The sequence below is a fragment of the Microcaecilia unicolor genome, chromosome 1 (genome assembly GCF_901765095.1).
Source record: "Microcaecilia unicolor chromosome 1, aMicUni1.1, whole genome shotgun sequence".
Lineage (NCBI taxonomy): Eukaryota > Metazoa > Chordata > Amphibia > Gymnophiona > Siphonopidae > Microcaecilia > Microcaecilia unicolor.
The window spans coordinates 208,908,526-208,921,767 of NC_044031.1; the positions used below are offsets into that span (position 1 = coordinate 208,908,526).

General features: G+C 41.0%; 1 protein-coding gene across 1 annotated transcript in view; it reads right to left on the minus strand.

The window, feature by feature from the left end:
- SUGCT (succinyl-CoA:glutarate-CoA transferase) overlaps positions 1 to 13,242 on the minus strand; it is a 1,092,618-nt gene that overhangs the window by 906,332 nt on the left and 173,044 nt on the right. Inside the window, exon 7 of the mRNA XM_030203879.1 lies at positions 10,230 to 10,321. Coding sequence (XP_030059739.1) covers positions 10,230 to 10,321 — 92 coding nt within the window. The remainder of the gene's footprint in view (positions 1 to 10,229; positions 10,322 to 13,242) is intronic.

The following is a 13,242-nucleotide window of genomic DNA, read 5'->3' on the forward strand; positions in this document are numbered from 1 at the left end:
TTAGTAGTAGTACCAAGGGGTTACCACTAGATATAAGGTGGCACCATTTTGAATGTGGCAGCCATGAAGGTGAGAGTCAGTGGGGAATTACTGCATCTGCCTTCATTGTCCCCGGACCCCTTTGTGTGAATCAGGATCTCGGGAGGGTGGGACCAGCTCTCATATTTTATTTAAAGGATATGGCAGACACTGCTCACCCTGCATTGGGACTGGTGTGTTTGTGTGTGTGTGGGGGGGGGGGGGGGGGGGCAGCACCATAGATCCCAAGGATCATAAGTCCCTTGGAAGACAGGGGGCCAGGAAGCCCATTTCTTATTCATTGATGCCCTTCATTGGAACTGGGGAGAGCAAAGGCTGCAGCTCCACCAGGTATAACGAGCCCCTGGGGAAGTCTCAAGGGTTCTCTGATTTGGGCCAGCAGGTCCTTAAACCTTGCTGCCGCCACAAAAAGGCAAAGATTATTTTGTAAATTTCTCATGTGTTGACACTGAAAGGAATGTACAATGTTCCCTGCTGTAAGAAATTCTGTGCAAAGTTTAGCTAAGAGACGTAAATATGCTATGAGCTCATTTGCATCTTGTAGATACGTTTCTCCTGCAGACATCCTCATCTATTGGTACATGAGGGTCCAAATGAGTGATGCTGCTGCTCCCATGAATGAAAGGCGAGGATAAAAGCACTTTGCTAATGCTCATTACTCACAGTAACCATACAAATAAACCAGAAGAATATATTTAGAGCTATAAAGTGCATTTCAATCAACCAGTTGCTTCCAAGTACTTCAAAAACCTGAGCGCACATTTCTGGCACCTGTTTCTAGATGGAAGCTATCACGGGAAGGAAGGAAGAATGAGCAATATTATTATTATTGCACAAATACAGCTGGGTACTTAAGAAACAGGAAAACAAAGTAGCATAAAAGGAGTCTTTAACTCATGTCTCGGGACTTCTTATGACTCATGGACGAATGCTGTGCTCACTAGATCCTATCTGCCCACATAAATTTCTTTCACTTATTACTATTAATACTGTTATTATTTTTAGGTTCATTTAGTTGTTGTTCTAGAGAAAAAGAGAGAAACAATATAAATCTTGTGAATACGTTAATTTGGGATATGAATAAGGATACATTTAAAGCAGCAGTACTAGCTATATTTTTCAAAATATCAATGAGCTTGTTTCTAGGCTTGCATGCATTTATTTATTAATAATCTTTTTATTCAAGTTTAAACTGAAACACAAGTACAGTCTTGTATATAACCCCATACCCAACCACACCACCCTCCGAATACAACTGCCATACAAAACGAACAACAAGCAGCACAGAACAGAATTACAGTGGTACAGAACATCCCTTCATCTGAGGCCATGTCCCTGGGAACTACTCTACAACTGATCAGCAACCTCCCCCCCCCCCCCACCACTAACGCCTCCCCCCCCCAGACAAGCCTTAGATATACTGCTAAGCTGATGGTTCTATGGCAAATCTATTCAAGACCTTACTATGTGCCTTGGGAGATAATTGATGTACATAAGGACCCCAAATGCCTAGAAACCGCTGTTGTCTTTTCAGGGAGCGATAACTCTCCCACGACTCCCACAGCATTACTTTGTGCAATTTATTTCTCCAATACCAGATGGCTGGTGGGGTCTCCGACAACCAGTAACTGGAAATGCATTTTTCCCCAATATACAGGCTTTCCTCATAAAAAAAGCTTCTCACCCATAGTCCAACCTCACAATGTGGTAAAGGAGCTAAACAGGACTCCTTCCAAAGCAAACCAGATGGGATACACAAGAACAGAGTTAAGATATCTAAACGGGGACTCCCACAATGCTGCAATTTCCTTAAAGAGCCAAAGACCATGAAAAAAGTGAATTGCCAATCTGAGTACATTTCAAACACTAAAAGGTTGCGACACATCCAGCATGATAAGCTTGTACTTGAGAGAAGTAAGCTCTATGAATTGTTTGAAAATGACTTTCTTGTAGTTCCACACTGTGAACCAATCAAGGGATCACCCGGAGGGCTTCCAAAAGAACCATCCATTATCAAGCTACGATTGAAAGCTAAGTGTTATTAACTGTTTATTTAAAAATTTCATAATGCTAAAATAAATGTTTTGGGAGGAAGGTTGAGTGGACTGATGAGGAGCTACTGGCGCATTAAGAGTGGGGAGCATTCGGGTCTCCCAATAAATGAAATTTTGCCATATTACTCATTGAGCTACTGAGGTCCTTTAGTTCTGCTAGAGATGACAGAGAGCTGAAGGTTAAGAGAATTTTTAAAGTGTACTGTAACTGATAATACTAATGACACAAGGAAAATATCTTAAAATTAATATTAAAACAGAAGACTGTATGGCGCTGGGCAATTGTTGATGTGATTAGATAAAAATGATTAGCATACAGGCTAAGCACTATTCTGTAAATAGTAGCATATAAGCAATATCTTTTTCAGCTCTGAGAACAGCTGAACTCTTTGACATGTCCCAGCTCCCAAAGGAAGTGTACATCAGGGGGACAGGACATATCCCCTTGCTCTCAGGGCCAGAAGATGTTTTCTAGTGGACCATGCAGTATGCACATTCCTTTTTGTACTAGACTGTATTGCTTTCTTGTCTTATCAACCAGCTTGTTAACTAAAAGGAGCACAGCAGAAAGGGAGGTATTGGACTGCATCAGCTGTGAAGAGATCCAACTGGAGCAGGAGCAGAATGTGAGAGGAAGAGAGGGGAAATGATGTACCATGTTGGGGGGGGGGGGGGGGGCAGGACTACAGGGAGATGTTGGATTGCATGTGTTCTTTTCTATACATTTTTGTAGTTCCTTTCTTTTTTCTTCTATTAGTATGTAAACCACTTTGCCCTGCCCGACAGTTAAAGCAGTATACTAAATTTGGAATAAATAAATAAAAATGGGCAGGGAGACAGATGGGGAGATGCTGGGCACAAGGTAGTGGTACAGAACAGAATGGGGAGATGCTGCAGATGGGGAAAGGGATACAATGTCAGAGAGGAGAGATGGTGGACTTGTGGGGGGGGGGAGAGGGAGAGAGAGAGTGTGTGTGTGTGTGTGACAGTGAGGGCTGGTGTTGGCAAATGGTGGGGGAGGAGAAGGGGGCACCATATTAAAAGAACATATGAATAGTCATAATGGGTCAGACCCAGTATCCTGATTACAACAGTGGCCGATTCAGACTACAAGTACCTGACAGAATCCCAAACAGCAGGAAGATTCATGCTACTGATCTCAAGGACAAGCAATAGCTTTCTCCATGTCTATCTTAATAACAGACTATGCACTTTTCCTCCAGGAACTTGTCCACATTTTTAAACCCAGATACACTAACCACTGATACCACATCCTCTGGGAATGGGTTCCACAGCTTAACTATTCAATGAGTGAAAAAAATATTTCCTTCTGTTTGTTTCAAAAGTAGTACCATGTAACTTCCTTGTGTGTCCCCCTAGTCTTCGTACTTTTTGAAAGAGTAAAAAATAGATTTGTGTTTACCCATTGTACACCATTATTTGTAGACCTCGGCCTTCTCTTTTCCAAGCTGAAGAGTCCTAACCTCTTAAGCCTTCCTCATATGAGAGGAGCTCCATCCCCTTAATCATTTTGGTTGCCCTTCTCTGAACCTTTTCTAATTCTGCTATCTTTTTAAAGATATAGCAACCAAAATTGCCATAATACTCAAGGTGTGGTCACACCACCAAGCGATACAGAGGCATTATAATATTCTTTGCCTTATTTTCTATCCCTTTCTTAATAATTCCTAGCATTCTGTTTCCTTTTTTGGCTGCAGACACACACTGGGCAGAAGATTTCAGCATTATTGACCGCGATGAAACCTAGATCTTTTCTTGGGTTGTGACTCCTAGGGTGGAACCTGGCATCAAATAACTATGATTTGCATAAGCAGACAATTTAAATTCCAATTTGTTAACCTTAATACCAGAGATTAGTGGTAAACCCAATGGAGGGGTAAATTTCCCAGATTTATTAGCATAGCACAAAGCATTCCTTTCAAAGCATAGTACAATCTGGATGACTCCCAACACTAGCTCCTTATTGAAAAAGCTTTATTAGCTCTTTTACCACTACAGAGAATATCAGTTATGTCTCTGCCTCCTAGCTATCTTTCTAACCATATTATCAAAGCTTCTTACTCTCTTCTCAAGGCATTGGATACTGATTTAGACATTCCCAGGAACAAAATGTAATACTGCTCTATGTGGTATAATCCACAGTTCCTCATTGATAAGAAAAACATTTCATGGCCAACTTGACAAAATGCTAATATATTATTATTATTATTATTATTATTATTATTTATTGCCTTTGTATCCCGCATTTTCCCACCTATTTGCAGGCTCAATGTGGCTTACATTGTTCCATCATGGCGATCGCCATTTCCAGAGTTTATATATATAGGATAACATTTGTTGAACTACAAGAGGAGTTCCACTTCCCTGACTCTCACTTTTACCATTGGTTTCAGCTTTCTCAGGTTATTAAAAAAAGCTATTGGTAAATCAACTAATCTGTCCAAATCAACGCCTTACTTAATTACCTATTGTAAACAATTTATTGCTTTAGGACATTCTGTTTCTCTCTTCTATAAATTACTGGAATCTATTAAACGTAATCACCTCATTGGTTTGCAAAAACTATGACAGGAAAATACTGAATTTGTTTTCCAGTAGAAAGAGTGGGAATTATTTTAGTCAAACTTTTTTTCTTCCCATAGAACTGCCAGTGTTACATGATCAATGTTCGTCCTGGCACATAGGGCCTGCTGGACCCCCACCAAAACTTATTGTATTAATAATACGTTATCTCCTCTGTGCTGGTCTGTTAACAGAGAGATTGTTTCCTTGAAACACATATTATATGAATGTATTCAACTTAAAGTCAGTGAGGGTTACTAAGTAAAGCAGTAGAACAGAGAAAAATTACAAATGCAGTTCAAAGCTTCTTGAAGTCCAAAATCACTTAGCTGAACGTACTCTTGCAAAATTCTCCATCCACCATAGCCTTCATTCAAGGATACACAAGTGCATAACTCCAGACAGGGATTCCCTATTTTGCACACGGAACCACCGCTCCCACAGGGGATCCTTCCACTGTTCAAACTTCAAACAGAAGGCATCAAAGTTTTGAACTGCATTTGTAATTTTTCCATGTTCTACTGCTTTACTTAGTAACCCTCACTGACTTTAAGTATTAGCTTATCAATATGTAACTGTATGGAATTTTTTAATGACCTTGGCGTGAGTAGCTTTATGTTTGAAAATATTTAGCCATGGCTACGGAGGTCTTTTTTTCTCCACAACTATTTATTTATTACATTTGTATCCCACATTTTCCCACCTATTTGCAAGCTCAATGTGGCTTACAATAGTACTGTAGAGGCATTCGCCAATTCTGGTATAAACAGTTACACAGTGATTTTATGGTAGAATAGGGTTCATGTGGAACAAACATGTTAGGGGAATCATACAGAGGAAGAGTTACGTTATGTCCATTACGTTCTTTGATTTCGTCATGTTGCTGGGTTCCGGTGTTTAAGTTGGGTCGGTAGGGTATGCCTTTTTGAACAGGTAAGTTTTTAGTGATTTCTGAAAGTTTAGGTGGTTATACGTTGTTTTCACGGCTTTTGGTAGTGCGTTCCATAATTGTGTGCTTATGTAGGAAAAGCTGGATACATAAGTTGATTTGTATTTGAGTCCTTTGCAGCTTGGGTAGTGGAGGTTTAGATATGTTCGTGTTGATCCGGTTGTGTTTCTAATTGGTAGGTTGATGAGGTCTGTCATGTATCCTGAGGTGTCGCCGTAGATACTCTTATGAACCAAGGTGCAGATTTTGAAAGCAATATGTTCTTTGATTGGGAGCCAGTGCAATTTTTCAAGGAAGGGCTTGGCACTTTTGAATCGCGTTTTTCCAAATATAAGCCATGGGGGTTTACTTAAACAACAAATATCACAGCACAGAATTTTTGATTGATTTTCCGGTAATTGAAACCACCCATTATTATACTGTTGCCAAATTTGGTAGCTTTTCTCAAGTTAACATATCTTCATCTGTCTGATTGTTCTGGCCTGGTGAATGGTAGTATAGCCCTATGTGTATATTCTTTCCCTTCACACACTGAATTTCTATTCATAAAGATTCCATGATGCTGTTTGTTTCATGCAGAATTTGTATTTTGATTCAATTCCCTCTTTAACATACAGCACAACTCTAAATTGAGGTTTCCTGTGACTATCAGCTCTGCTCTATGCTGATGCTATGATAAACTCTAGAATAGTCCCTTAACCACTGTCAGACCTGTGAGTTCTTGTACCAAGTAGAGCACTGCCGAGCCCGGTACTCGGACCAGGTTCTGCTTGGCGGCCGGACAACCCCGGGTTTCACCTGCGCTGACCGCCGTTCCCCAGAGGTTGAGCCCCTAGGTGCGTGGGCTTATGAGATAGAGCAGGAAGTGGGGTGATGAACGTGACGGCCAGACAGGCAGCAGGCAAGAGAGAGATTCAGGTACAGGCAGAGTCAGTAGGCAGGCAGCAGGTCAAGAGAGTAATCCAGGTACAGGCAGAGTCAGTAGGCAGACAGCAGGTCAAGAGAGTAATCCAGGTACAGGCAGAGTCAGTAGGCAGGCAGCAGGTCAAAAGAGTAATCCAGGTACAGGCAGAGTCAGTAGGCAGGCAGCAGACACAAGAGTAATCCAGGTACAGGCAAGGTCAGGAGGCAGGCAGCAGACACAAGAGTAATCCAGGTACGGGCAAGTCAGTAGGCAGGCAGCAGACACAAGAGTAATCCAGGTACAGGCAAGGTCAGTAGGCAGGCAGCAGACACAAGAGTAATCCAGGTACAGGCAAGGTCAGTAGGCAGGCAGCAGACACAAGAGTCATCCAGGTACAGGCTAAGTCAGCAACGAAGAACAAAGTAGAGGAGAAGCACATCACTGAGCAAGTAACACCTACCAAAGTAGAAGCCGAATCAATGAGTCTAGGGAGAGCTCGGCTGATAAAGTGCTGGCGTCTGACATCAACAGGGAGAAGGGGCACAGCCATAGGACGAGAGCAGGGGAAGGAGGAACCAGAAGAACAATAGGAGAGACGCAAGGGAAGCCAGGCAGAGGAAGAGCAAACCCAGGTGGATGGAAGCAAAGCAATCAAGGAGCCTGGAAGCCAGGCAGAGAGAGAGAGAGAGCAGAGCCAGGTGCATGGAAGCAAAGCAATCAAGGAGCCTGCAGCCAGAGAAAAACTACACACACATGGTTCGGGGCTGTGCCAGTCAAGTGTGCGTGTCAACGGGACCCTGTGCAGCCCGAGGACGGCGCTTGCGTTGAGGTAGGGGAACATGACAAGTACTAGCCTATGGAATCATAATATAGATTTTAAATGTTAAACAAACAAAAAACCCTATTCCTTAAACTGCCTTTGCTAAATAAGCAGAATAACTTCAAAATAAAGGGCTAGGCGCTCTATAGGCGTTAGCATTTTTAACGCGCGTTAATGGTTGACAAGAGTTAAACGTTAATGTACCCATAGGAACATATGTGTGTTAGCGTTTAATGCGCCTTAAATTTAAAGGCACGTTAAAAATGCTAACACGCCTTAGTAAACATACCTCAAAGACACTGAGATTACCTTTTTAATTCTAAGTCTACCAGTGAAGTAGACTTGCTCTGGAAGTCCTCTTACAGCTTCTCTTCTGGTCTCATGCTGTGGAAGGGGGTGGGGACACTGGTGGGGGCAAATGCTGGACCACAAATAAGGGGGGGAATAGGGGTACAAATAGGAGATACAGGACCACCTGGACATAGGGTGAGGGGCTACAGAGACAGAGAGAGGGAATGCTAGACATGGGGGGGGGGGCATGGCATTAAGGAGACGGAGCTAGGATGCTGGACAAGAGAGCAAGGGGACTAATGAGCCAAAATGGTGCAGGACAAGAGGGTAGGGGAACTAGTGAAACAGAATGATGCTGGACATTGGGTGAGTGGACTACAGAGAAAGAAAAAGAATGCTGGACATGGTACTAGTGAGACAGAGGGGACTCTGGATGAAAGACACTGGATGGAGAGGAGTGGAGAGAAGGAAAGAGGACGGTAGATCAGGTGATGAGAGGGGAGACTCTAGGCTTGGGAGGAAGAGGGAAGACTCTAGGCATGGGTGGAGATGGGAAGAGAGAATAAATGGAGCCAGTGAGAGAGTAGGGAAGGTGAGATCGATGGGGAATGGGAGTGTGGGGTGGGGTGAAGGAAAGAGATGGAAAGCTGTAGGTAGTTGTAGGTAAAAAATAGGAAAGTAAGTGAAATATGGATATAGAAGCAGAAAATGAATGAAAGAAAGCTGAAAGGAACAGATTGGTGTTAGAGATGGATTGGGGAGGAAGTGAAGTAGAGTAGAGTAGACAGAAATGGTCAATATACAGGAGACCCTGGAAAGAGGTAGTTAAGAGAAGACAAAGGAAAGTGAAACCAGAGTCTAAGACAAATGCAATTAGAAAAATAAAATGTCCACAAAGCAAAAATAGAAAAAAAATAATTGTAGTTCCAAGTGATTGGAATATGTCAGTTTTTGGAATGTATATCTGCCATGGCCAGTGTCAGTTATGGCTGGGGACTAGGGCAGAAATATGCAAGATGATTCTAAAGCCTACTAGAAAGCAATGTCTACTTCAACTTCAAGCACATTTGGGGTCCTCTCTGGCCTGGGGGTCCAGGGCAATTGTTGGGTCCCCCCCACCATGCCAGCCCTGACATCTGCTGACTTTATATTTTGCACAGTATAGGGAAAATGAATCTCTTTCTATTTCTCTGCTGTTGCACTACATGCTGTGTCTGGCTTCTTGGTGCTTCAGTTTAATTTTTGTATGCATATTTCTATTTTCACTATGTGATCATTTATTTTTTTATTTAGTGAGGGTCTGTCTGAATATTCTGGGGGTGGGGGGGTTGAGTTTTAGAGTGGGATTGAATGGCCTGGTGTGAATGTGCTGTCCTATTTAATTAATGGAGTTCCTTTTTTCATTTTAATTTTAATTACTGTAAACCACCATGGCCGCTTTTGTGGATAAGCAGTATATCAAATTTAAACTAAAATTATACACATGGAGCTTCTATGTAAGCATGTGTAATCTGTCTTGTTTCAGTTTTCTTAATAGGTGTACTGATGGTCTAGGGCTCACTGTAATATTTACATTGTTACCTTTTCCTAGATAGGGTAATAGTATAAACTTACATACCATTTGTAAAACTAATTCATTATGACAGGTGCCATGCCCGTTTCCGGGTTCTCAGCTAATCAGAATAGAGAATCCTCCCAAGCCATGCCCACTTCCCACCCCGTCCCTTTTAATGATGTCGCCAGAAGTGATGTCATAGCCCCACCTGAGCCCTGCCCTTTTGCATAGAGCCACCCTGAAATCCATGCATAGTCCCACCCCCAAACCCTACCCCTCTGGGTAACATCATTGGAAGTGGTGTCATAACTCCGCCCAGGCCATATCCCTTATCCAGGATGGAGACACACAGGGGGTACCGGGAGGCTACTACATGTGGTAAAGGGGTTAGAGGAGGACGTAGAAAAAGAATGGTTCCTAGAAGGACAAGGTGAATTTTTTTTTCACGTGGAGAGTGGAAATTGTGGATAGGAGGTACAGCTTGATGAAAAAAAGGAAGTTTTGAAAAGTTCTCTTTTCAAAGAAGGTACATCAGTTTCAGATATATGGGGTTATATCTATGCTTTCACATGGGGCTGCTGTTTCTCACAACCAGCACTTAAAGGCTTGCATAGGCTTCCTTCTGCTTCCAAAAGCAATCAAAGCTGGCCAATTTTGCAGAAAGAATCATGAGAGAAGCATGGGTTGGAAGAAGCCTCTCTTCCAACAACCTAATGCCTGTTATTTTTTGCAGCTGTAAGGCAGTTTTGTTTGGGAACTGTTTTCTGAGCATTAGGGAGGAACACAAAATGACCTCATTAACACGAGCTTGACTACATTTGCATGCTATCTAAGCTAGTGCCTGCTGTGCTCATTTCCCGCACTAGACCCCTCTGAACATTCTGCACAGATTAAAAGCGGGCGCTAGTATGGCACTAATGGCCTCTAGCGACCGCATTTACTTTTGAGCATTGGGGCCTTAGTGCTATCTTGTGGATCACAACTCTTAAGACAACATAAACCATCATTAGATAAAATTAAGGGTATGTGGGTACCTGAGGGCCTGTAATATGTAAAAGTCCAGAAACAGCAGCTGCAACAGAGTCATAACCTGCCCGTTGAAACATAGGGCCAGTCTGTCCATAACCTTGATAGAAAAAAAAAACTTTCTTTAACTGGATGAAAAGCACACTAGAGGAAAAGTAAGCACATAATGTTATATCACTGTAAAAAAATGTTTTTAAGTTTTCAAATTCCAGTGACAATAGATGCATATAAATTATTAAAACATAACACTTTAACCTGTCTCCCAACCTATAAATCAATGGGCTTGAGTATTGGGGGATAGAGAAATAAAATAAAGGATTTAATAACGATAAAGGAAATATTTTTATTTATTTGTCATTACAGGGTCATTACTGTAAAACACAAATGCAACATCTAAAACAATTATAAATATTGTATAAAATAAAACAATGCTTGATATAAAAAAAACCTAAAATAACAAAGGCCACTCAAAGTAAGATAGATATTCAAGCTTAACATACTTAAAACATGAATTACACCACTATGTGATATTATTTCGAAATGTAATATTTTAAGAATTATAATAAAAGGATCAAAAGTTATCATCAAGCAGTAGGGTTAAAATCATGAATCCCATCCCATCCTACCAAGTGGGGGAAAAAAACTGGCAAAGACCATCATCAATGGGAAATGACAATAATAAGGTCAATATTTAAACCCCATTCAATTAAGTGGAAGCTCCAGCATTACCTAAATGGAAGGAGCAGTTGGACTGTATAGCGAGGATGGAGAAATTGACTGATATTAGACAGTGATAAAGTAAAGAAGTGGAGGAATGGTACAAGCTAGATGGGTATGAAGGGGCCCTTTTACAAAGGCGTGCTGAAAAATGGCCTGCGATAGAGTAGATGCGTGTTTTGGGCGCGCACAGAATCATTTTTCAGTGCACCTGTAAAAATGCTTTTTAAAACATTTTTGCTCAAAGTGGACGTGCGACAAAATGAAAATTGCCGCACGTCCATTTTGGGTCTAAGACCTTACTACCAGCCATTGACCTAGCGGTAAGGTCTCATGTGGAAACCGGGCGGTCTACACATGTAGAATGACAATTACCACCCGCACACCAGAAAATAAAAATAGTTTCCGGCGCGCCTAGTGGATGTGCGTAAAAATGAAATTACCGCAAGAGCCACACAGTAGCCGGGCAGTAAGTCAAAAGTGATGAGTGTTGGGCGCGTGTAGGTGCCTACGTGGCTTAGTAAAAGGGTCCCTAAAAAAGAGACATGGAGAGAGGTAGGGGGAGGGTGAGAGGCTGAGGGTGGGGGAGTTGGGTCATGAGAGGGGGAAGTATTGTTTGCAGTTTCAACTGTTGCAATATGTTTTTAAAAAATCTTCAATAAAGATATAAATTTGAAAAAAATATTAAACCCCATTCTGAGGGGTTTTTAAACACAGGCCATGGCATTTAAACATTTTCCATGTGATTCCTATAAATGGCGCTCAAATTTGCACATGCAATTTGAGTAACAAGACAATTAGCACCAATAATTGGGAACTAGTAATCAATTATTGGTGTTAATTGACAACAATTTGCATTTAAATGCACATCTTGCTAAGCACTATTCTATAAAGATGTGAGTGTACATTTTTTAGTATGTAACTGAAAAGAGGGTGTGGTCAAGGCAGGGGCATGGGCAGGTCAGGGATGTTCACTAAAGATGTGCACATTATTACAGAATTCGGAGGATCCGCGCCTACTTTAAGCACAAGGATTTACACCAGGTTTCAGTTGGAGCAAATCCACCCAAGACTATGCACTATTCTATAAAATGTGCACAACTCAGAGCACTCAGTGCTCATTTTTTTCGGCGCCATTTACTGAATCTAGTCCTTTGCCTATATTCCAGTGCCACTATCCCCAGGATTCTATATATAGCACCTGAATTTCTGCGCAGAAATTGAAGCGTATTATATAACAATATGCATATCTTTACATTTTTAACTTGCTGTTAATTGAGATTTACGCATACAACGTAGTGCACCTAAATTCTATTTTGCATGGTTGAAAAGGGGGCATTGCCAGGGGCAGGGTGTTTCTAAAATCTATATGCACTGCTATAGAATACACCCGATCTGCGCCTAATTTAAGCATCAGGATTCACACCAAGTAAAATGTGGCCTAAATGGACATGACCAAATTTGGTCACGTAGAAAGCCACTCGGAGTAATGGATTTTTTCAGGCGCTATATATATATATATATATATATATATATATATATATATATATATATATATATATATATATATAAGAGAGAGAGAGAGAGAGAATCTAGCTCTATGTATAGATGTGATGGTGCAGAATATACATAAACAGTTGTGACCACTGCTGCTATACAGATAGCAGCATTATTCAGATGCTACCCATATAGCTAAGCAGTTAAATTTAGGACAGCCTATCTGGCCTGAATTAAACTACTTGGCTTTATGGATTAGCAGCTGAATATTGCCCGCTACCCCTATAGTTAGACAGAACACTCTACCCTCATTCTTCCCCAGCACTACTCGGATAGTGCCAAGGTGGTCTAAGAATTTTCAGCAGCACTATCCGTATCGAGTTGCTGTAAATTCAGATAAGTCTAATATGAATAAAGTTAGGTAGAGTGAATAATGTAACTAAACAGGAAGGTTTTCAGGTTTTTATGAAAAGATAATTTAATTGATTTATTTTTTTATTTCTGATGGTAAGGTGTTTTAGAGACAATGAGTTTGTCTGATTAGAAAAAAAATAGATCTTTCCCTAGGGGAAGGGGTTCATAAGATTTGCAACATTAAGCTACCTGTCTGAAAAACCTCAGACACCATTGCAGAAACTTACCATTCCTATTTTCCGCCAAACTGGTTCCAATTATCTTTTCACAGGTCATTAAAAAACTCCCAAACTGTTTATCAAGATTTCACACATATATAATTTTACAATTAAAACCATTTTATAACTTGAGTCAATTTTGTGTTATTGTTTCAAAATTTAAGTTTTTATTTTG